The sequence below is a fragment of the Pteropus medius genome, unplaced genomic scaffold, assembly GCF_902729225.1.
Source record: "Pteropus medius unplaced genomic scaffold, Ma_sr-lr_union100, whole genome shotgun sequence".
Lineage (NCBI taxonomy): Eukaryota > Metazoa > Chordata > Mammalia > Chiroptera > Pteropodidae > Pteropus > Pteropus medius.
This window is the reverse complement of record NW_024342644.1, coordinates 8,016,003-8,039,299: the sequence shown is the minus strand read 5'-3', so window position 1 is coordinate 8,039,299 and position 23,297 is coordinate 8,016,003. Positions and strand designations below refer to the sequence as shown.

At 37.4% G+C, this 23,297-nt stretch overlaps 1 protein-coding gene across 2 annotated transcripts; it reads right to left on the bottom strand.

Moving 5' to 3' along the window:
* Positions 1–262: 262 nt before the first annotated feature.
* On the bottom strand, positions 263–22,868 carry TBPL2 (TATA-box binding protein like 2). Of its 2 annotated transcripts, XM_039866534.1 has the most exons (7): positions 22,689–22,868; positions 20,278–20,732; positions 19,525–19,612; positions 17,827–17,918; positions 14,337–14,504; positions 10,512–10,606; positions 1,671–1,915 (listed from the first exon to the last, which is right to left on the bottom strand). In XM_039866534.1, exons 1-7 carry the CDS (start codon positions 22,740–22,742, stop codon positions 1,839–1,841), a joined length of 1,029 nt encoding a protein of 342 aa, XP_039722468.1. In that variant the 5' UTR covers positions 22,743–22,868; the 3' UTR covers positions 1,671–1,838. The 2 variants fall into 2 exon arrangements, with proteins under 2 accessions (XP_039722469.1, XP_039722468.1); XM_039866535.1 differs by lacking the exon at positions 14,337–14,504 and having other exon boundaries at positions 263–1,915.
* Between the last annotated feature and the right edge of the window lie 429 nt (positions 22,869–23,297).

Here is a 23,297-nt window from a genome sequence, read left to right as displayed (position 1 = left end):
GGGCGAAGAGGAGGGGACTGAGGCTGTGCTGGGAGGGCGGGAGCCGGACTAGCTTCGCCGGCGGCGTGCTGGCTGCACTACTGCTTTTCCTGTCACCTGAGGGGCAGCAGGGCGCAAAGCAGGGAGACTTATGTTAGAGCGGGGAGTCAGCCAAACAAATGTCATCATCCGCTGGATCATGCCAAGGCTACAAGTTAACGCCTCAACCTTGCGCAAGAAATAGTAATACGATGCCCCAAGGATTCTGGGAAAACGGACTGGGAACAAAATAAGAGAATTTGGCTATGGATGCTTTAAAATTTGGCTAGAACTACATCAAATAAGGTTGAGTGAGGGGGCTGGGTCTTGGAATGAGGTTTAATTTTGGCTCACCAAGTTAATAGCTGTGTGATTTGGGGCAAATGCCTAACCTCTCTGTGCCTGTGTTTTCATCTGTTAAAAGAAGACATAATTGCACTACCTACTTAACCAACGTCATGAGAATTATTAAGCAAATACGTTGAATAGTAATCTGATATACTTTACTGATAATAGCTAACAAGTGGAAACGACCGTATTACTGAACATGGAAATCAATGTAGTATCTTTCTGAAAAGAGAACTTTAAAGTCATGGCCAACATTCCTCCCCTTACTATGGTTCACGCTCTAAAAATTTGAACTAGGTAGAATTTAACCTAGATAGGATTACTCCCAGTTTCTTTGCAGGATGCAGGGGGTGTAAATTGGGTGGGTCGGAATATTATATCAGAGTAATTTGTGTTTGAATATGCCTCTAAACCACAGAAAGAAAAAAGAAAAGTGGGCTTACAGATCAAATTATATAGAGCAGTGATTCTCAAGGATTATTTCCATAAACTGTCCATGGATGACTGCCCTAAATTCTTTCTAGCAGGGACTTCTTTCCCCTGTTCGATACCCAAAGATTCATAACTGCCTGCTAAGCATCAAGTGACTTACCATGGCCACCACAAGCTCAAAGTGTAGGAAAGTGAATTCTCCCTCCTCAAAAATCTGTTTCCTCACCTTGATGAAAGACAAAATCACTGGCCACTTGGGGCCATGAGTCATGTTAACCTCATCTCCCTGTTAACTTCCACATCTCCATCAAATGCTGATGAGTCTACAAACTAATTAGGTCTTGAATCTAAACTCATTTCTCCATCCCTTAGAATTATAAAAGCACACAAAAAGCAAAAAATCCCTATGCTGTTTCAAAATAGAGCTTATACTAAACCTGAATGTTTCCTGAATGTTTAAGATTCATTTTTAAGTGAGAGAAATAATTTTCTCTGATCATTTCAAACAAAAGGATATTTAATTTTTCTAAAGTTTTCAGACTTTCATATTTCATTTGTATTCTGACAGGATCCTTCACAGTGCTTATACCTAATGGCCAGGATCATCTACTCAGTATTTTAAAAGGCAAAAAATAGACACATTAATATCTATCCTGCTAGATATTATAGATAGTATCTATTTTGTGCAGTTATTTCAAATTTCTATATATTGCTATGTATTTTGAGAAAACACATCATGCACTACATCTTTAACAAGAACAGAGCATTAAATTTTAATGATGGTACAAAATCTCTCTAGCAAGGCCCTAAATCTCTCAAGTTTTGAAATAACTTCATTTGTTCAGTTTTAAAAATAACATGAGTCATTTTGAATCAGAAGTTTTCTTCATTTCTTAGGCATGGTCACTCACATAGAATCATCCTTTCATAAGTCAAAATGTGCATGGACTATCTACAATTAAAGGTAGAAAAATCTAGCTGTTTCTGTGTTGTGCTTATGCACATGCAGAAACCAATATACTATGAGATGATGAATGATCTCAGGCTTTTTTAAAACCCTTTAGAATAGGATAGATGTTTTCAAATGCTTCGTAGATCTCAGAACGTTCTTTGGCACCTGTAAAGAAATCCAAGTTTATAAAATCTTTAATATAAAAACATAACCAAAATTTCTTTAAGACAAATTTCGCTGTCATCTCTAATTACTTTTAATGTGACATCTCTTCAGGTGTACCTGAGAAGTAACATTTATTCTTGGTAAAGAAAAGAATATGGTGACTACATCCACATTTCCATACACACACACACACCCTAGAGCAGAGTTTTCTAGTACTACGATGTGGGCGTATCAGATCATTTTTAGCTACAAAGGGCTCAGTATGAAATATGGAATATTATCTTTAAGCATGCAACAAACATGACCCCAGAACATGACCTTCATCAGCACTTGTGGGCACTTAGCTACCAACGAGAAGAACTTCCTTTGATCCACTCATCTGTAGTTAACATCTTGATTCCCTAATGTTAACAGAGAAACTGGAACTAAAGTTTTAAATTTCAGTTTATGAGAAGGGATTATTAGAGGGAAAACTGTACCACTGTCCCCCTTAAGAGTCTTAACTTTCAAGAGACCTTTACTTATAATAAACCGCTCTAGGAGTTAAAGGGTTAAAAACATGAATTAGACATAGTCTCTGCCCTTGAGAGATATCATGTCTCACCACCACCAACCACCTCTAACTACTTCCACCTTCAAAGCTATGTAGGCACATTGTGCTAAGAGTTATAGCCTGGTATTACTTATGTTCATATGGAGCTATCAGCTAATTAGGAAATTATTATCTGATTTTATTGTGGGAAAGAAGCAAGGAGTTTAATGAAAAGAATACAACTGTTAGCATGAAGAGGAATGGCAAATAGGTTAAGCTGATAAAGACTTCTTTGAGAACTATAAAGTTCAGAGGAAGGCTCAGAAAGAGAGAAGAAATAACCTCAGAGAAGCGGCTATCTGGTTTAACTACAGGACTAATCACAAGGATTACCAAAAGGAGTATCACCAGATTTGAGAAGCTGGTAGAAATGATTAAGAACTGAAGATAAGCTATAATTTAAAAAATGGAAAATAGCAAATGTTGATAAGGATATGGAGAAATTGGAACCCTTATACATTGCTGATGGGAATATAAAATGGTCAGCCACTATAGAAAACAGTTTGGCAGTTCCTCAAAAAAGTTAAAATACTATTTACAACATGACCTGGTAATTCCACTCCTGGGTATATATCCCTGAAGATTGAAAACAGGTACTCAAATAACACACAGGTAGACACATGTTCATTCAACATCATTCATAATAGCCAAAAAAGGAAACAACCTGAGTGTACATCAACAGATGAGTGGATAAACAAACTGTGATATATACATACAATGGAATATTATTCAGCCATAAAAAAGAATTAAGTACGGATATAGGCTACAATGCAGATGAAACTCAAAAACTAAGTGAAAGCAGCCAGATACAAAAGGTCACATATTGTATGATTCCATTTATATGAAGTGACCAAAACAGATAAATCCAGAGAGACAGAATGCAGACTGATAGTTGCCAGGGGCTAGCAAGAGGGAGGAATGGGGAGAAACTGCTTAATCATACAGGATTTTATTTTGGAATAATGAAAATCTTTTGGAACTAGACTGAGGTGGTGGTTGTAGAACATTTTAAATGTACCAATGTTTGTGAATTAATCACTTTAAGATGTTTATGTTATGTGAATCCTACTTCGATAAATTAAAAATGTTTTTAAAGAATCAAAGATGAAGTCTTTATGAGATTCAAAGTCTCGAGAGATAAGGGCAAAAAGTTACTTACTCATTGCCAAGGAGTTTACCATCTGTGAGTCTCCACCCTCAAAGATGTGGGGTGAAATGGAGGGGGTGTTAATGGCACAAATAAAAGACACTCAGTACATTTGGGATAGGAGAAACCCCTTAAGTCTCAGCAGATTTTAGTTATGGCACTTAAATTTTAGTTTTTAAAGAGAATGGTTTTGTAGAAACCAATGAGTTGAGGCAGGAAGTAAAACACCAGTGCAATGAAAACTCAATGCCTCTAGTTTGATGGACTTTTATGATTGCTGAATACATTTGAATGGAACAGCCTTCTTGTTAGGAGACAGTGCAATACGCACAGCAAACACATTCCCCCTCCCTACCCCCCAAAAAGACCTAAAGCCAACATTCTTTTTACATTTCATTGAGTAATAGAGGATCGAAGTCCAGCATTTTAGGTAACTATGTACTTCAGTTTTATCACAGCACTTTAAAAAAAAAATCATACCTAAAAGTACTGTATTCAAGCCCAAGGAATATAACATGCTGGCATCCCCTGGGGAGTAGAAAACACCCATTGCCCAGGAGGGACAGGGCATTGAGAGTGATTATTTTAAATCATAGGAAAATTCTAGACACAAAGGGCTTTAGGGAGATTATCTAGTACAATTTCTTTACATGTGGGAAAACTAAGGCCCAAGAAGTTACAGTTCCCCTGAATCATGAGTAGCAGCAATGGGAGAAGACCTCATGTAGCCAGTGTTCCTTTCTTTACATCTAAAGTCTTCAAACCAACAGTGTCAGGATCTGTAGCTGGGTGTTAAAATGAGGGGACTTAGTCAATTTAGTCAAATGTTTCCTCATGGAAATATTGGCATCAAAATGTTAAGGGAACCCAAAGCAATTGACAGATTGGATGCAATCCCTAACAAAATACCAATGGCATTTTTCGCAGAACTAGAACAAATAATCTTAAAGCTTATGTGGAACCACAAAAGACCCTAAATAGCCAAAGTAATATTAAGAAGAACAAAGTTGGCAGTATCACACTACCTGATATCAAATTATACTACAAGACTATAGTAATTAAAACAGCATGGACTGTGTAAAAACAGACACATAGATTAATGGAACAGAACAGAGAGCCCAGAAATAAACTCATGCCTATACGGTCAATTAATCTACAATGAAGAAGGCAAGACTACACAATGAGGTAAAGACAATCTCTTCAATAAATGATACTGGAAAAACTGGACAGATACATGGCCAACAGACACATGAAAAGATGATCAACGTTACTAACCATAAGGGAAATTCAAGTCAAAACCACAATGAGATATCACCTCACACCTGTCAGAATGGCTATTATCAAATCAACAAACAACTGTTGGCAAAGGTGTGGAGAAAAGGGAACCCTAGTGTACTGTTGGTGGGATTGTAAATTGGTGCAGCCATTATGGAAAACAGTATGGAGGTTCCAAAAACAAACAAACAAATAAACAAACTACTGTATGACCTAGCAATTTCACTCTGGGTATTTATCTGAAGAAATCCAAAACGCTAATCCAAAAAGATATATGCATCCCTACGTTCATTGCAGCATTATTTATAATAGCAAAGATATGGAAGCAACCTAAGTGTCCATCAACAGATGAACAGATAAAGATGTGATATACATGTAGAATTAAATATTACTCAGCCATAAAAAGAATGAAATCTTGCCATTTCTAACAACACGGATGGACCTAGAGGGTATCACGCTAAGTCAGACAGAAAAGTAAATACCACATGATTTCACTTATAAGTGGAATCTAAAAAAAACAATATAAATGAACAGAAACAAACTCATATATATAAAGAACAAATTAATGGTTGCCAGATCAGAGGGGGTTAAAGGATGGGCAAAAAAGGTGAAAGAGATTAAGAAGTACAAAGTGCCAGTTATAAAAATAGTCACTGGGATGTGAAGTACAACATAGGGAATATAGTCAATAATATTGTAATAACTACTATGTATAATGCCAGATGGGTACTAGATTTATCACGGTGATCACTTTGTAAGGTATACAAATGTCTAATCACTATGTTCTACACTAGAAACTAATGTAATATTGTATGTCAACTATAATTGAAAAATAAATTTTAAAATATAAACAACAAAAAACCTTTAAGGGAACCTAAATTGGATCCATGCTCATTAATAATCAATAATCAAACATCCCAATTTGTAACACCAGACTTCAATTAGATGACACTTGCCTTTTAAGCAAGACTTACCAGTCCTCTCCTTCATGTTTTAATGGTCTGGATGGGGATAAATACTATTCCTAAGCCTGGTGGAAATTCTATGGCTGGTGCACTGGAGAAAGAACTGGCTTTGAGGTCAAATGATATGAGCTCAAATGCCAGCTCTACCACTAACTAGTTTTGAAATCACAGGCAAATTGTTTAACTTACGAATTTTAGTTTTCTTACCTATAAAATAAGGACAATCACCTTTCTCAGAGGGTTGTTATAAAGGGTTGAGTAAAGGTTTGTAAGAAGTCCTTTGTAAACCTTTACATTTTACAAATTCTAAGCTGTTTTTATCGCAATACAAGAATATACTTCAGGTTAGGGATGTTGGGATGGTTGGTCCAAGTACACACATCTCGTCATTTGGTTCTGTAAGAGCCAGTATAATTACTGCCAGATGGGGAGTGTGTTATATTCACTTCTATATACTCAGCAGCTAAAACAGTATGTGTGCCTGGAAGTCACCCAAAGTTTATGAAATATCTATCATCTGTCAGTAAGGTTTGTAAGCTTATCCCTATCCTTTAGCCAGTCCAAATATCAATTTCCAATACTACTTGGATTTTCTAATTATATTCTTATACCAAGTCATAACTACACATCTTAATTTCCCAAGTAATATCATGTGTGTGTGCACACAAGTGAAAATCTTACAAATTGAAAAAAAAGGCATTAAACCTCTCAAGGTATGCATTTTACATAATATACTAAATTGCTATTAGTGGACAATTACCAGTAGCGATTGACAGGGATAGTCTGTCTCTCTCTGGCCCACTCACTAATAAATCAGTCCTGCCGTTTTTATGTTCTCTGACCTACTCATTGCCGAGGACCACTAACATCTAGCTGATTGAGAGTGACCCTCAGTAACAAAGACCCAGCTTCTCTGTCTATTATGCTGGAGAAAAAAAAGTAAATGTGAAGCATTTTACTAAAGTCTCTTTGGAGTCGTATTCCTGTCATCAGGCAAGGCATCATCACAGTAAAATTCCAGTCTTTTTCAATGCTAGGGAAAAAGCAAGGAGAGTGGACTTTCACCAAGATGATGATAATAATAGCTAATGTTTACACCACGCTTACTTTATTCCAGGCACTGTTTGTGTTTCCTCACAACACTTAGCAGATAGCATCTATGGCCAACTGCATTTTGTATATATGGAAGTTAAGGTGGGGAACTTAAACTCACCCAAGTTCATATAGCCAGTAAGTGGTAAAGCCTGGTTTCAAACTGGACAGTTGGCCTCCACAGTCCATTCTCTTAGCCACGCATCTGCTGCCTCTCACTGCTAAGAGTATTTATCATTTCTTCAACTGAAAAGATTAGGGAGATGGTGCACAAAAGACCACACAGGAGTTTTCAGACATCTAGAGAGCTGGGGGGCAGGGCAAGGACATGAAGGTGGCGGACTCTGGAGCCAGGCTGCTTAAGTTCCCACCTGTGCTGCAGCACATACAGCTGTTTGACATTGTTAAGGTTATTTAATCTCTCCATTGTCCTTATTTTACAGGTGAGGAAACATATTAAGTACAACCTCACAGAGTTAACTAGATCCTATATAAAAACCCTTAGCACAGTGCCTGGCACAAGAATGCCCAACATGTTAACTGTTATTATCTCTGATCTTCAAAGTCAAAGTTGACATATTTTGCTGTCCATTGTATATTATTCTGGCAGACCCTGCTATACTGTTACTTTCATAGTGGTTTGAGAAAAAACATGGGTCCTGGATGTCACACCAGCCATAGAAAAGCAGCATTGACCTGGAAAAAGTGTTAAGCTTAGCCCGGGTCTCATTGCTTTTTGCTGTCAGGAACAATGACAAAGTAGAATAGCAGGGCCTGTTTGTCTTCAGCTCACTTAACCATAGAACATTCAGATGTAGCCCTGGACATGGTAGCTACAGCTTTGCACCTCAGGAGAGTAAAACAATTTTAAATTTTACATGGACACATTATTTTCAAAGACTCAGCAAAAGGCACATGATACAATAATTGCCAATTGCCACTTATTTCTAATATTTCTACAGTTCCTACCTAGGGAAGAACTTGGATTCATTATCACCTACAGTCATATTCAAAATGCATTTGCAATTTCAGTACTCCAACATTTTCTAGGCAAAAATCATTTACCCTTACTGGGACCTTGCTTTCAAATGGCTCTGCAGAGTGCTTGGTCTTGCCATGTTGGACTAGACTATGTGAGCCTCTAGGACTCCACTGGACACTCTACAGTCTACATGACCATCCTTAGCTGAGGTTCTAGAGGCAGGGCTAAAAAAAAGTCCCTTTTCCCAGTTATACACCCAAAATTAGGGCCTTGAGTTTTTAATCCCTTTGTAGGTGAAAAGGGTCTTGGTACCTAAAGTTAAGAAATAAGGGCCATTTGTCTCTAAGTTTAGAGCAAACTTAACCTAAAACATGTGTTTCTAGGTAAAGTACTTTAAGACAATGCAACATAAACTGGAAAAATCCTAATAGATAAGTATCTATATTTCAGTAGTAAGACAGACTGGCTTTTATTTCATAATCTAAGCAGAAATTTGGATTTCAATTAATATATCTCATTTCCTTCTCCACAGAAGTAATAATCTATGTCTTGCAAGAATGAAGAAATTTGGCTTTGCCTATTCTATATGCTAAACACATTAACAAATTTTAAGGCAAGTGTATTGGATGGTCTTCAGTATTGAAGGTTGACAATCCTTTGTTTTTGTGATGTGTAACTTCTAGCAAATGTGTTCATGACAGTATTTTTTCCTTTTAATTTGAGGCAAGCGGGAAAGTTGGGATGAATTAAGGATATTTAAAGAAACTTTTTGTGTGTACCTATAATTGGAACTTAACCTACATCTGGCCATTTTCACTTTAAATAAAACCGATTCATAATGACACATAGCACATATATGAAAGTATCCTTCCAAAGTTCTTGAAAAGTTTGTTCCCTTAAGTAGGGCATATATTGACCTCCAATATCTATACTATTCAATTTACTTGGCAGGCTTTCCCCCCATCATTTAGGACATACAGAGATAAACTTTGTCAGCCACTAGGTCTTAATTATTTCAGATTCTAAATTGGTGGCATCTGAGGAATTGTAGCTTTGCTGTATTCAAAAAGTTCTTGAATTCCAAAGTCTTCTTCCACTTCAAAGACACATTTTTTATTTCTTACAGAAAAGCACACTACAAAACTGTACTGAGAATTATAAAGACTTAAGAACAGACATTCCACATTGCTGGATGTTGAGTGATAACTATCGATTTTTTTGAAATTAATTCAGATAATGCAAAAATCTCAATTTTTTTTTAGATGAGGCAAGATTTTATAAAATTCTAAAGTTTACTTGGAAGAATATTCAAGAGGAGGTAAGAAACACAAAAAGAGAAGCAATGAGAGAGAACCAGCTCTATCAGATATAGAGTCTACTAGAATTAAAGCACATTTATAGCGTAGTATAAATACAGTAGAATTATTATAGTACACATCTGGAGCAAAGGTGAACAGACTCATATATAAAAATAAAAGTCAAAAGGAGTCATCATAAATTAATAAAGAGGAAAAAAATACGTAGTATTCAGATGGCTTGCTAGCCCTTTAGGGACGGGGCACAGAGATCAATTTGGCTCATGCCATATAAACTTGGCATTAATTCTGGCAGAGTAAAAAGTCAGACAAAAATATCAAACTTCAGTAGAATGGTATGGGAAAAAAGTGTCTCAATCATTTGCCTCAAGAACTTAAAAAATCTCCTATAGGAGAACAGTACTATATATCCCTTCCTAAACAATTCCTAAGTAATTGGTACTTAGAATCTTAGAATTCTTAAAAATAGCCATATCCTTAAACAAAAGTTCTATCCACAAAAATAAAGTAATTCTCTACACATAAAAATAGCCAATTGTTTGTGCCATTTATAAGCAGCAAAGAAGGAACATTTAAACACCTGACAATAGGAGAATAAGTTTGATACAATAACATGTTAGAACAGAGGTCAGGAAACTTAGGCCTGCTGGCTAACTCTAGTTTGCTGCCTGTTGAGGCATAGTTTGTGAGCTAAGACTAATTTTTATGTTTTAAATGGCTGGGGAAAAATTAAAAAGAATAGTACGTGACAAATGTAAGTTATAGGAATTACATTAAATTCGCTTACCAGAGGCTTTTTCTTTATGTAATGCCTGTAGCTACTTAGGCACTACAATGGGAGAGTTCAGTTGTGGTGACAGAGACTCAATGGTCTGCAAAGCCTGAAATATTTAGTATTTGGCCCTTTACAGAAAAAGATTTGCTGATCCCTCTGTTAGAACATTGTGCAGCTGTTAAAAGCTTTCACGAAGAGTTTGCAACAGTGAGTTAAACTACATGTTCTAATGGTTAATTAAAAAGCAGGATGTAAAGATTAATATACCTATCAAAATGACATAAAAACATGAAAAAAATACATTGTTTTGGTTTTGGAACCAATGATATATTCCTATTTTTTGTGAATTCTGTAATAGCAAGAATTGCTTCATAAGCTATTTAAAAGGAAAAGCAAAGCACATACATAGCTAATGAATTTTATGAAAGTCAGAAAATAATTTTAGAACTTACCTGTCAACACAACTTTTCCAGATACAAAGATAAGCAAAACAATTCGTGGTTTTACCATTCTATAAATAAGGCCAGGAAACAGTTCAGGTTCGTAACTGTTAAAATACAACAGAAAAAAGTTAAAAATGGCACTATTCAACTACTTTTCCATATTTGAGTTGCATATTAAAGCAGTTTTAAAAAGCTATTTTGCCAAAAACACTTCGGCCATCTCGATAAAATTAGTCTTGAGTGTCCTAGGTAATTTCCTGTAGCAGTCAAGAACAGAATTAATTTTTGGTCATAATATTTTTTTCAAGTGTAAGTCATCTTAAACTGTTAGAAATTAAAGTAACTTAGGGCATCAGGTTTAATGTATTAAGATCTTGTTGGTTAAGTGTTCTCTATCTTTCCAAAAAAAGTCTGCCAATACATAAACACGTTTTCTAAATTTTCCAAGTTCCCCCAATAGTGAGCATATTTTGTAGGCATTTATAAACTGCTAAAGTTAACATTTTTAGCAGATAAAACCTAAAAAAATGTCTAGACCATTGTTTGTCTTTGGACAGGTACTCTATAAAGAAAGAAAACCAAACTATCTCAAGTTTTAAAAATTCAGGATTTGTTCTCATACATACTAACTCATTCCTATTTACAACTACATGTAAGCTGGCTTCTCCATGGAGCAAAGGATAGGGCTAAGAACTGCTTCTCCATACTATAGCATAGAGAAGAGAGAGCACTTAGAAAGGCTCGAGAAACCTACAAAACACAAGTCGAGAAGTAAGAGGAAGCTGATAAAACTATTCTCAGAACAATGGCTAATGGAGAACAGATATAAGAAAAAGAAAACCAAGAAATAGAACACTATAATACAAGTGAATCTTTGCATTTAAAGGGTGAATCCAGATGACATGCGAAACTCCATTCCATTCTGCAATGATAAGACCCATATAACAGCAGATGTAAAACCTCTTGTTGGCACCAGAGAGGCATCACAGTGGCCACCCTTCTGAAATATATGGAGGTTGCAATGAGTGGACTTGTCCTCTTGCAACATCGCTCCATTGCAGAAAACCACTTCCCAACATCGGGGAGACAATGAGACCACCTAGAGCATTGGAAAATCCCTTAGGAACTATGAGGCTTGAGCCAAGAAAGTGAAGGCTGGGGTACAGAAAAAATGTTCCCATTTGATTTTCCCTCTGAATCTTAGGACTCTACGAAGGAAAAAAGAAAACAAAAGTATGTAAATAATGATGAACTGCATTTGGCTTTCAGAACCATGATTTTAAGGTGCGAGCATAATAGTCTCTTGATTAATAATTTACTTCATTTATCCTCTGCCTCATTTCAAAAGAAGGTTCAGGCAGAAAAGAGAAAGAGGTTTTGGTTAGGGATGGAGAACACTTTATGAGGATTGAGATTAACAAACAGCTGCCGATCTCTTGGCCAACCCTAAATTGACTCATTGTTCAAGTCTCAGCTTGAATGGCACGTCCTTTAAGAAGTCTTATTGATCTCCACACCTCCTCAATGATGTTAAGTATCCCACTTGATGGTACTAGAGCACTTCAAAGGGTGTTCACCTTCACTGTCACCATGTTTCATTATTATCTTTAGCTTGTGTGCCTTCTCTTTCAGACAGTGAATGCCATTAGGGCAAGGGACCATGGCTCTACTGATTGTCACTGTCAGTGCAGTATTTGTTACACAGTAGCCACCTAGATTTTACTCTTTTAAGAAATATTTATTATCAGGATATCTTTGACTTTAAATTGAAGGGAAAAGAGAAAAATGCTCAGAGAAAAGTGAAAAAAATTAAAGCATAGGAAGATTGACAGAGAACGTACTCGGTATCAAGGATGATATTTGTATTGTCTGATGCTGATATTTATATTATTAGATGCTAATAAACACAAATTTGTAGAACCTGGGAAATCAAATGACCTTGAGTTTTAACATAAGGCAAATTTGATCTGATAATTATAATTGATGTGTGCCATTGCTCCCTACAAGGCTACAGGCAATTACAGAGAGGCCTCATTTTAAAGATAAAACCTGCTGAAAAAGAGGAGTTTTAGTGCCCCAATGTCATGAATACTCACACTGGAGTTGTAATCCATAACTTAAGGATGGAGGCTGGATGGAGAGCATTTGGGGGAAGCAAGAATGAGACAAGAATGAGATAGTTGTGTGAATACAAAGCAAGCTTCCTTGCCAAATTAAAAGATGGATAAAATCATAAAGCTGGCTCAGAAGGAAGATAGAAGAGTGATGGGCCCACTCCAAGTGGCTAAAAGCAGTGCATCTGATGAATTCTCTTTTCGCCCTACTGGCAATTTTATCTTTCAGAAGGTAGAAGTAGTCACAAAGGGCACTCTTACTCTAGATTTAAATCTGATCTGCAATGTTGGTGGAAAAAAATGAAACTTGGGAGGGATCACACACCTCTTAGAGTCCTAAATGGCCAGAAAGAGGAATACAAGTCTAATATAATCATGTACCTTCTAATTCAAGCAGAGATCTTTCATATGTTCAGGAAAAGTTGGTTCAGAGGAAGAGACTAAGGCCCATGGTTGAGAATCTGGAAGATAAATAAGCTGGCTCATTTGCTGAGAGACTCTTAAAAATGAAGGTTTTACTATGTATCTACAAAGTAACCCAAACTGCAGAAAGAAAAAGATACTTAAAGAAGCAATATGTCTTGCATGAGGGGCTTCCCAGCGAACTCAGTGAGTACATCATGGGCATTCAAGAAGCAAATGCTGAAAAAAATTGATGCAGAGGAAAAGAAAATACAACCAAGGGAAAAATAAACATTGCCTGAAGAATATCATAAAAATAAATCTCAGAATGAACTAAAATTTTTTTAAAGGAAGAAACAAAGCAATTGTTAACTTCTGTTCAGATCACATCTCAAAGGAAAGTTAACAGATGTTAGAGAAAGCACAATTATATGATCCCTATCTCCTTTATTAAACAGAATGAGTACTCAAAGGCAAAGAGAAGGAAAATGTTGGAGTGAAAGGACTTAAGTTCAAGCTAGATCAAGAGAATTTAAGAACATCTGTGGGTTCTAAGGCAGTTCAAGTGCCTTGGCCCAAGAATATGGCCCAAGCAGTGGTGGGATTTGGTGTTGATCGGTCAACCTCCATCACTGTTCTCCAGGGCCTGAGATGGATGGGGAAAGCACCAATGCAGCTGTGGGAGGGGGAACATTTGCTATCGATAAGGGAAGCTACATTTGAAGAAGCCAGGCAGGCTAGAGATACTTGCCTAGGAATATGAGTACACTAAAGAAAATCTTCAAAGAGGACAAAAACTAGATAAGATTGCCTTCATAGAATGTGCTATGGCCATTCTTTTTTTCATCTTCTCCCAACCCTTTCTTCCCTCACTAGCTGTTAGCCCCTTCCGACTTGCTTACTCCATTGCACATCCCTTTTCTTCCCTTCGTGGCTATCACCTCCAAGTCAGGTGTGCTGTTTTAAGAAATCTATACATCAGTGGGTCTCAATGTGTGGGCCACTGGCCAGCAGCATTGGCATCATCTATGAGCATGTTAGAACTGCAAATTCAAGCAAAATCTTGCAGCCCAGGCAAGAATGTGTTTTAATAAACTGTCCAAGTGATTACTATATACTATAATTTTGAGAACCACCATTTCAAAAGATTGGACATATATAGTAACCAATGAGGACTTAGGTGTAGCATCTTAACCCCATCAGCTATTGTGCCTTTACCAAAAAATTACACTTTCTCTAAAAGATACATTATCTAAGCAGCCCATAATACATACAACTTTAACATCTCGGTAAACTCAAAGTTATATAACAACCATACCTACTAAACTGCTGATGGGTTAGCACCAAACCTTCCAGCCTGATGGAAAATCTCACATCACAGCTTCCAACCATGTTCTGAATTTTAAAATCGAGGAATCTGGCAGGGAACCCAAGCTTCTGCACCACACGAGCGTACTTTCTCGCTGCGAGTCGAGACTGCTCTTCGCTGGGGAGGGGCAAATGTGTTTAAAGATGTCTAATCACCATGCCCTCCATATGAGTTGGGCTGTATTCACATGTTTGACTGTATTTCTACCATTTGTACCATGTTTATCTTTCAATATATACTACCAACCAGTAGACTTGGAGGAGGACCTACCTCCCCTACTTTTGTCTCTAGCTCCTAGTAAAAAGGTATGGTACAATGAACAGTTGTTGAACTGGATCATAAACAGATTTTTGTCTTAATTTATCATCTACTGCATATAAAACACCTTTTTCTTTTACTTGTTTTAAGTGCTATTAGATAAAATTAACTACTCCACTGGTTATTAAAGTGTGTCCTCAGACAGCAGCAGCATCACCACCTGAGAACGTTAGAAATGCAGAGATCAGCCTCCACCTCAGATAAGCAGACACTCTGAAGATGAGGCCCAGCAATCTGTGTTTTAACAAACCCTCCAGTGATTGTGATGCTCACTAAAGTTTTAGAACCATCCATCTGGTCTATAGGTATGTGCCATTTAGATGGGAACAATGGCAACAAAAAATAAGGACACATTGCATATTGAAGTTATGAGCCAATCGAATAGCACAGACATGATGTCAGGACTTGGGCCTTTATGGGACAAATTTATGTTAAAAAACATGAATACCTCAAAACCTGCTCAATTTTGCTCAGGCTTTCTTACACAATTGTCATTCAACTCATACCCAATATGACAAAGAAATAAATTCATCTAACTTTGTGACTGTGTTCCTCTAAGTGTTTGTTCTACTCCAACCCTATGTGAACTCCTGAGATTTGAGGCTTTATTTTTCATTAGGTACTCTTCAATGGTGACTGCCCAAACAAAACACTAAGGAGTAGGGGTTGCCAAACAGGGGCAACACCTGGTGGGTGAAGCTGACAATCAGAAGCACCTGAAAGAAAAGCCAGATGGAACTTGTTTGCTGGACCAAAGGAAGTATTCCATTCTCTTGCCTGTCTGGATCCTTCTCAGCACTGGCCCCTCATAACTATATTAATTGCTTCACACACTTCACCTCACTTCACTTGGATTCTTCCCACCCACTTCTAATTCCTGAAATGTCCCTAGCAAGGCCATGTCCCCAAGTTAGCAGAGAAATAAACTGCTTTCATTTTAAAAAACTATATTAGCTTAATTGACACATTATATCTCCCATATGTTTATAAGGTTAAATTTCAAGAGTTTGCATAGCCTTGTAGGTTCTTGGGAGGTTAGCTGCGAACATCACATAGAAATTCCCAAACAACTGCAGTTAGAAGTCTAGATACATGTTCTTGTACAAACATTAGAAAATAAATTAAGAACCTTGAAATGTCATCACCAGTGGTAAAAAACACTGATAAATTTGACCCTTCTGAACTTTTCCTACACAAACACAGGTGTTTCTCACTCTGTAAAGTCTGGTTTTAACAACTAAAGAGAACAGGTTTGGATAAATTTGTGGAGATAATTCTGGTATCTTACACTAACCAAACGTTCACAACTCTCTATTCGAAACTCAAGAACCAGATAGATTTGGGTAACAGTATCTCATTCCCTGAACTCACTACCCAAGCTTTCACTATCTTTTGGTTAGGAACCAAATGAATTCAGAGAGGGAAAGATACTCATCAGTGTGTGTGTAATATGAGCATATTTTAAAGTAAACGTTGGATAATAAACTTACCATTTAGTTGCCTGCTCCCTCTCCAACTTAACACGATATGACCATCCTTCCAACTCAATATACATGTATGTATTTGAATGGCTAAATACAATTTTATGATCTAATCAAAACTCTATTACTAGATTATTAATTCGTTGCTCTCGTTTTAAACAACGCTGAAATGAATGTCCTTGAAGATATCTCGCAGAGTTGTTCAATAACGACATAATGATGGAGATTTCTAAGTCAAGGGATACACATGTGAATCAACAGAAGAGAGGCCCCAAAACTTACACAAATGTAAAAAACTTAACTTGTAAAATCAAGTGGGGAGAAATTTCAGTAAGAATGGATTCAACAAATGTATTGGAGCACTGACTGGACATTTTAAAAAAATTATTTCACATTTAAATAAAATTCTAAGACTGGTTCTGCCCAATATGGTGGCCACTGGCCACACATGGCTATTTAAATTCATATTAATTAAAATTAAATTAAAAAATTCAATTCCTTTATTGTATTAGCTATATTTTAACTGTTCAAAAGCTATATGTGACTAGGTGCTATTGGACAAAATAGATATAGAACATTTCCATCATCTAGAGAAAGCTCTAGAGGAATCAAAGCAGACCTGAAAAAGGCTAGAAAAATATATGGAGGTCTATATTTACATAATGTTGTGCATGAGGAATGCCATCCTAAGCATGAAACCTAACACTGAAACTATTTTTTTAAAAAATCGAATAGAGTGACTATACACAAAAAAATTTAAATTGTGTAAAAAAACCTCCACGTGATAAAAAACCATTAACATTAATCTGGGAAAAAGTATTTACAGTATAAAATAATGAAAATACTTAAATACCAAAAAAGAAACATCTTCATAGACTATTGGGCAAAAGACACAACAGGCAGTTTATATGCTTATGAAAAATTAGTCTCACTAGTAAATCAAAGAAATGTGAAAACAAGATAACCTTTTTGCCAAATCAATTTGACAAGTACAAAAAATATTAACACCTAATGTTCATTGGAGAAAACGGACACTCAATACCTCTCTAGAACAAGGGAAAATTGGCACAGCCTTTCAGAAGAACAATTTGCTACTCATTTTTAACACTTAGAAGAGCAGCTCCTCCACTAGTTTTATGCTGAAAGGATCTACATCAGTACAGCACAGGGCTTCCGCTGCATGAGATCCAGGAAAGAGGAGCCTTTTAAGAGATGCTTTCTGAGCTAATGCTCAAGCTAATGGCCAAGAAATATCTAATTTCCCTCCTTAAAAAAGTTCTATCCATTTATCAGCAATGAGGGAAATACACAAGAACTCCTTCCCAGGGTTTATAACAGGCTTTATCACTAGTGCTTCTTATTTTCTTTTTAATGCACCTTAAAAATAAGTGGTAACAGCCTAGTGAAGCCCCTTTGGTTTAACAGGAGGTAGGGGGGGAGGGCTGTAAAGTGGGATATAATTCAGTAGTATGAGGCCAAATGTTTTTAATCCAAAATTGGCACTTCGTGACTTTAACTCTTCAGCAAAGTATTTTGCATCTACTATGTGTTTTAGAACATTAATGCTATCCCCTTCCCTGTTTTGTATACTTAATTCTTTGTCTGGTAGGGGTTGGGGGGGTAAGGGTCGTTCTTCATACCTTTTGGCTCCTGTGCAGACCATTTTCCCAGAACTAAATATGAGGGCTGTTGTCCTGGGCTCTCGGATCCTCATTATGACAGCAGCAAACCTCTATACATAGAAACCAAAAGGACAATTAGCCTCTGCTAGAGTTAACACTATTCCATTTGAAAAGCTGAGCTGAACATGAAAACAGACTTGAATAAACTGAGATTTGATGGGAAAACTAAAAAATGTCTGGGTCTGTTCTCACATTAAGATTAACTAACAAAAATGGTTGTGATTCTACAATGTACTTAGAAAAGACAGGTAAGAACAACAACAGTAAAGCTAAAATTTGAGTGCCTCTTATGTTTCAGGCCCTATTCTAAGAGCTTTGTGGGTTTTATCTAATTTATCCTCATGACAGGACTCAGGTAAGTCCATTATTATCCCCAATTAGTGCACCACCAGCCCTTAAGCTGGGAAGGAAACACTATTCAAGACTATAAGCTCTATGTGTCAGAGCTACTCAACAGGACAAAGGTGGGACTAACAATTTCAGATTTGAAGTGCTGGCAGATAGTGAAAGGACCCTGACTCAGAACTAGAGTTGATCAAGTCCTACTACTGATTGCCAGGTGTTTACTAAAAGGTTCTCTCATGCGGTATTCATTTTGTCAAACTCTCTCGGCAGCTTAAGTGCCAAGACAGGATTTCCTTGGCTGTCAAGTCCAAGTTCAGACAGGTCACATGCACTGAAATAAAATGAAGGAAGAGCTGAGGATGGTGCAGAATAAAATACGCTTAAAATACCGATTGCTCTGTACTGTGGTCAATCATTGCAGCAGCCAGAGAATCTCATTGTTTCCATCATCATAGACTGCTATACGAAATATAAAAAGGAAAGCTATGTTGTATTTGCCTAACATTCGGGTAACATTTGAATTTAGACGTCAGCAACAACACTACCACAACAGCAAAAATAAATACTTAATCCATAAATAGTTGATATTGGCAAGATCCTCTGGGTTCCTACTAATATGGTCTTTTGCATCTAACTCCATAAATCCTCCACCACCCAAGACAGGGAACTTTCTCCCAGTAGAGACTAGGTCTTACTCATCTTTGTAGTCCTAACTGCAGGGCCTGCCAAATCACTGACTGTTGATTGAATTAACAAATCCACTTCCGAGGTAAATAGGCCACTGAAATGGGATGCCTGGCTTTGGCAGGACACAAGAAAGATTTTATTAAACTTTGACAGGAAAAAAAAAAAATCCATGAATCTTACATTAGTAAGCAGAAGCTTGAACTTCACACTTTAAATGATTTAGCTTTCTCAAAAAAGAGAACTTGTAACTGGAAAAATACACAAGTGCTGGCTAGGTGGGACATTTAGAAAAAATTATTTCCAGAAATATAATGGCATTTTAAGAAAGTGAGCATCCCCATAGTCAGGCTGAAAAGTCATACTGAAAAAAATTTTTGAATGAAAAGAGAAGGGTCTTAACTTTTAGGAACTGCTCAATCACTGCTTTATTCAACATAGAGAATGAGATTATTTTTTAGAACTTCAAAACAGAGAATGGGGCAATTAACCTTTTGAGTTGCCAAATGCTTTTCACATATTGCTTCTTTTTTAAAAATAAAAAAAAGGAATGAATCAATATCATGATCATATGAAGGAAAGTTAATTGAAATAGAAGCTAATTGTTGAAATACTGAGAAATCTTACCTTTGGATTATATTCCGCATTTTTTGCATGCAAAGCTATTTTCTTTAGATCCAATTTACAGGCCAGGTTTGCAGTGGAAACTATATTTCTAAAGACATAAGTCAACTCAGAAAATTACACCAGATATAAAAGGTAAAGAATTAAAACACTAACTTCCTCATTTCCTAGGTTGTATATGTGACTTCCTAGGGTGATAATTATTCTAAATGTGAAATACATAAAACATGGTCCCTAATAAAATATAAAAATCCCAAAGTGAAGTACTAAAATAGGTGGTCATGAAATTTTAGGAAAAGCTGACTAAAATTAAGTTCTAAATCTTTTTCAAAACTATGCCTTAAATAATTTAAAAAAAAAGAAAGAAAGGAAAAGAAAACTATGCCTTAAAATAGCATAATTCCAAATCAATTTGCAAATCAAATTCAATTTTACATCTTTATATTCTTTGGTTTTATCCAACTCCAGCCACAATTTGAAGCAACTCCAGTGCTTTAGTATAAACAATACAATCTTTCAAGAATGTATATACTCTTAAACTCTACTTAAGAGATCAAGAATTAGTGCTTCCTTTTACAGATAACCAAACTGTCTAACGCCACAATCTGTTAAGAACTGATAAACAAAAGTAAAATCTGAAATTCTCTTCCCTACACTATTATCCTGAAATTAGCTGTCATCACATTCAGGAATATGAAATGTGTACCCAGAAGCATCATCCATTGAAGACAAACAAAAACCAAAAGAACAACTCACTGTAGTTGAGGCATGATTCCAGAACATTCTGAAACAGGGGTCATTGGTGTCATGGGAGTTATGGATGCCAGAGGCAAGGAGTTTGGTTTTTCAGGAGAGGGCTGGACTGAGTTAGCATCACCAGGGTAAAGATGTGAATGGGAATTTGATGAAGAGCTACTGTTTAAACGTAGGCTAACATCTTGTTGGCTGGATAACAGCAGCTTACTTTGCTGATTTTGAGTTTTACAATTTTCTTCAATTTCATGCTTGCTTCTGACAGTCAGGTCTTTACTTTCTTGGGTAAGTTCGTCTGGTAGGAAGCTAAGATCCACAGATGAGAAATCACCAGATGTTTCTTTGACTACTTCAAGATGTGAATTAAACGCAGTCTCTGGTTTGGATGAATTAGATATGTACACATCATCAGGTACAACTGGGCTGAGCAGGGGCATCTCAGGTGGGGTGATGTCATCCTGGGCCATTTCCAAAACAAAGAAACAAAACACAACAAACACAACAGCATTTTATATCAAAGCGATACTACCATGGCCAACAGGCAATGTGTTCAGGATGAGAGGCAATTCAAGACAGCTGATGTCCACTAAGTATCACTGAAATTCTCGTATAGTGTTACATGTTACAGCACACTTAACAGAAACAGGAAAGTATATTTTAACATGCAGAGAAAGGATTTTTCACAAAATGTTTGTCCGACAAGTTAGATCTGTACTCAGTTGCCACTGTAAATCCAATTTTGTAACAGATGCAATTGAGCAATCATGATCTAAACTGTGTTACTTTGAAGAGGACAGGTTTACTGTACTCCTTAAATTGATTATAAACTGATTTAAAGTTTTTAGAGCTTTAAATTCACATTTTAAATAAAAGAACAGTAAGCAAAGGCAGTTTAAGATACAGCTGGAGCACTAATCAAGACTCCACTAAGGACTCAAATTGTTATTCTTTCCATCAAAGAAGAGATAAGAAAATGTGCTAGTTTCGTGAATTTACAATAGGAAAAGTTATTGAAATTTAAATGACAAGAATGGTTTAAATCAATGTATTGTATTTCCAGCCCAGGGAAGGCTGCTCAACTTCCATTACCATCAACTGAGGGAATGAGGTGTGTAACTGAGGAAAGCAGCTGATGTAAAATTCATGGTCTTTCTTACAGAAAAAATCGATTACCTTGGTACACGTATTACCACCTGCTTCACTCAGTTGTACTCAGATTCTAAATTTGGAGCACTGCTTGTAGGATAACTTCATCCCTTAGAAGATCTTATTCTGACAACTGAATAGTCACAAATGCCTCTTAGTATCTTTGTAACTTCTCTGTTACAAAGCTATCTTAAATAAAATGTCTGGCTAGGTCGTATTAAATTGCTCTTGTACTACAAGTCCAGCAGATGGCAGGGATGACTAAATGTTCAAAGAAAACACTGAGAAGAATGCAGTCATACTCTTTAAATAAGATTTTTGACCTTATTTCATTTTGAATTATGTAATTAGCTCCCATCTTCCCTTACCTCCACCCACAGATTGATCCTAATAAAAGTAAGGTGAGGACAATAGCCCTGATTCCTCTCCATTGTTTCCTTGGCCTCTCCTGTCCTAGCTGGAAAGACCCTCCTCAGCCAATTTACAGTAAAGCACCAAAATCTGCAACAGTCATTGTCTTCTCCTCCTTAATCCCATTTTGGCATTAGCAGAGGGCAAAGCTCTCACACAATGAAACTAAACTTCAACAAGGAATTTAATGCTATGGCAACAAGATATTGAAGATGGATGTTTTGTGGCAATGGAACCTTGACAGCCTCCTTTCTAGTTTACCTGTAGGAACACACCTCAGAGGATGTACTTCTAGTGCATTCACTGCATCCTGGACCTTAAATCTGAAGGTTTTTGTTAAACGGTTTTTGTAGAACCATAACTCATCTTCCCCCAGACCTTAGTTGTGTGGGCTCTACGATGTTAAACGTTGCAGGACTTCACTATTTCTACCTCCGCGTTACTACTATTTAACCCCGCCTCCACCCCCCCCTTAAATCGCTCTTTCGCTTTTCTTTTTTGAAGACTCCGTCCTCTTTTCTAAAATACCTGCCTCTAAAATTTTTTTAAAATTAAACAAAACAACTCGAAACTTAAGAATCACAGACTGAAAGAAGCCACAGGTGCCTCCAATTCGCGTTTTGAATTCACACTAGCCAGGTTGGAGTTCTGGTTGGCAACCTTGGGCAAATTATTTTGTCTCTCTCTCAGCTTCTACTTTTCAACCGAAAGATGGGGGTAAACAAGCTCACTTCTTAGGGTCGCTAGGAGTTTTATGAGATAAAGGCAAAGCCCTTGCAGCGCACGACTTGGCGCTCAGCAATAAAGCAGGGACGCAAGCCCTGACTCGGGGACAGTGCGACAACCTCCCAGCTCACCTGGGCGGCGCACTGGTCCAGGTAGAGCTCCAGGTATGTCTCTTCTTCCTCCATGCGCCGGAGGTCTCAGTCTTGGGGGATGGGGGAATGGATGAGGGGTGGGAAAAGCGCCCCGGCGAGCCGAACTGCAGCAGAGTCCGACTAGGCGTCGGAGGCGCTCGGGCCATTTATCAGCCCTGAGGCCGCCGCGGCGAGGCGGGGCCCGGGGGTCTGGGGTGAGGTGAAAGGCCCCGCGTGGATGGGGGGGCCAACTCAGCTTCCTCCCAGTCCAAGTTCCTGCAGACCGCCCGCGGGTGAATTAATGAGCCAGGGAGGGGGTTGCAGAACAGGTCACTAGGAAGAGAAGGAGGAATGGGAGTGGTGGGGGGTGGGGTGGCTGGAGATGAAGAGGCTCCTCTCCCGGGTGCCATCACTGCACTCTGCCCACAGCTGAGAAGAAACTCCGCTTGCATATCTGGAGATTTCCTTCTCTACCCTCAGATGCTGTCCTTGCCTCCTGGAGAAGAGATCTCGGTGTTCGTAGCGTGAAAAGTGGATGGGTTGGACAGTGAGAAAATGAAGGATTTTTCTCTTACTTTCTTCTTTTCTTTTTCTTTTACTTTTGAGCAG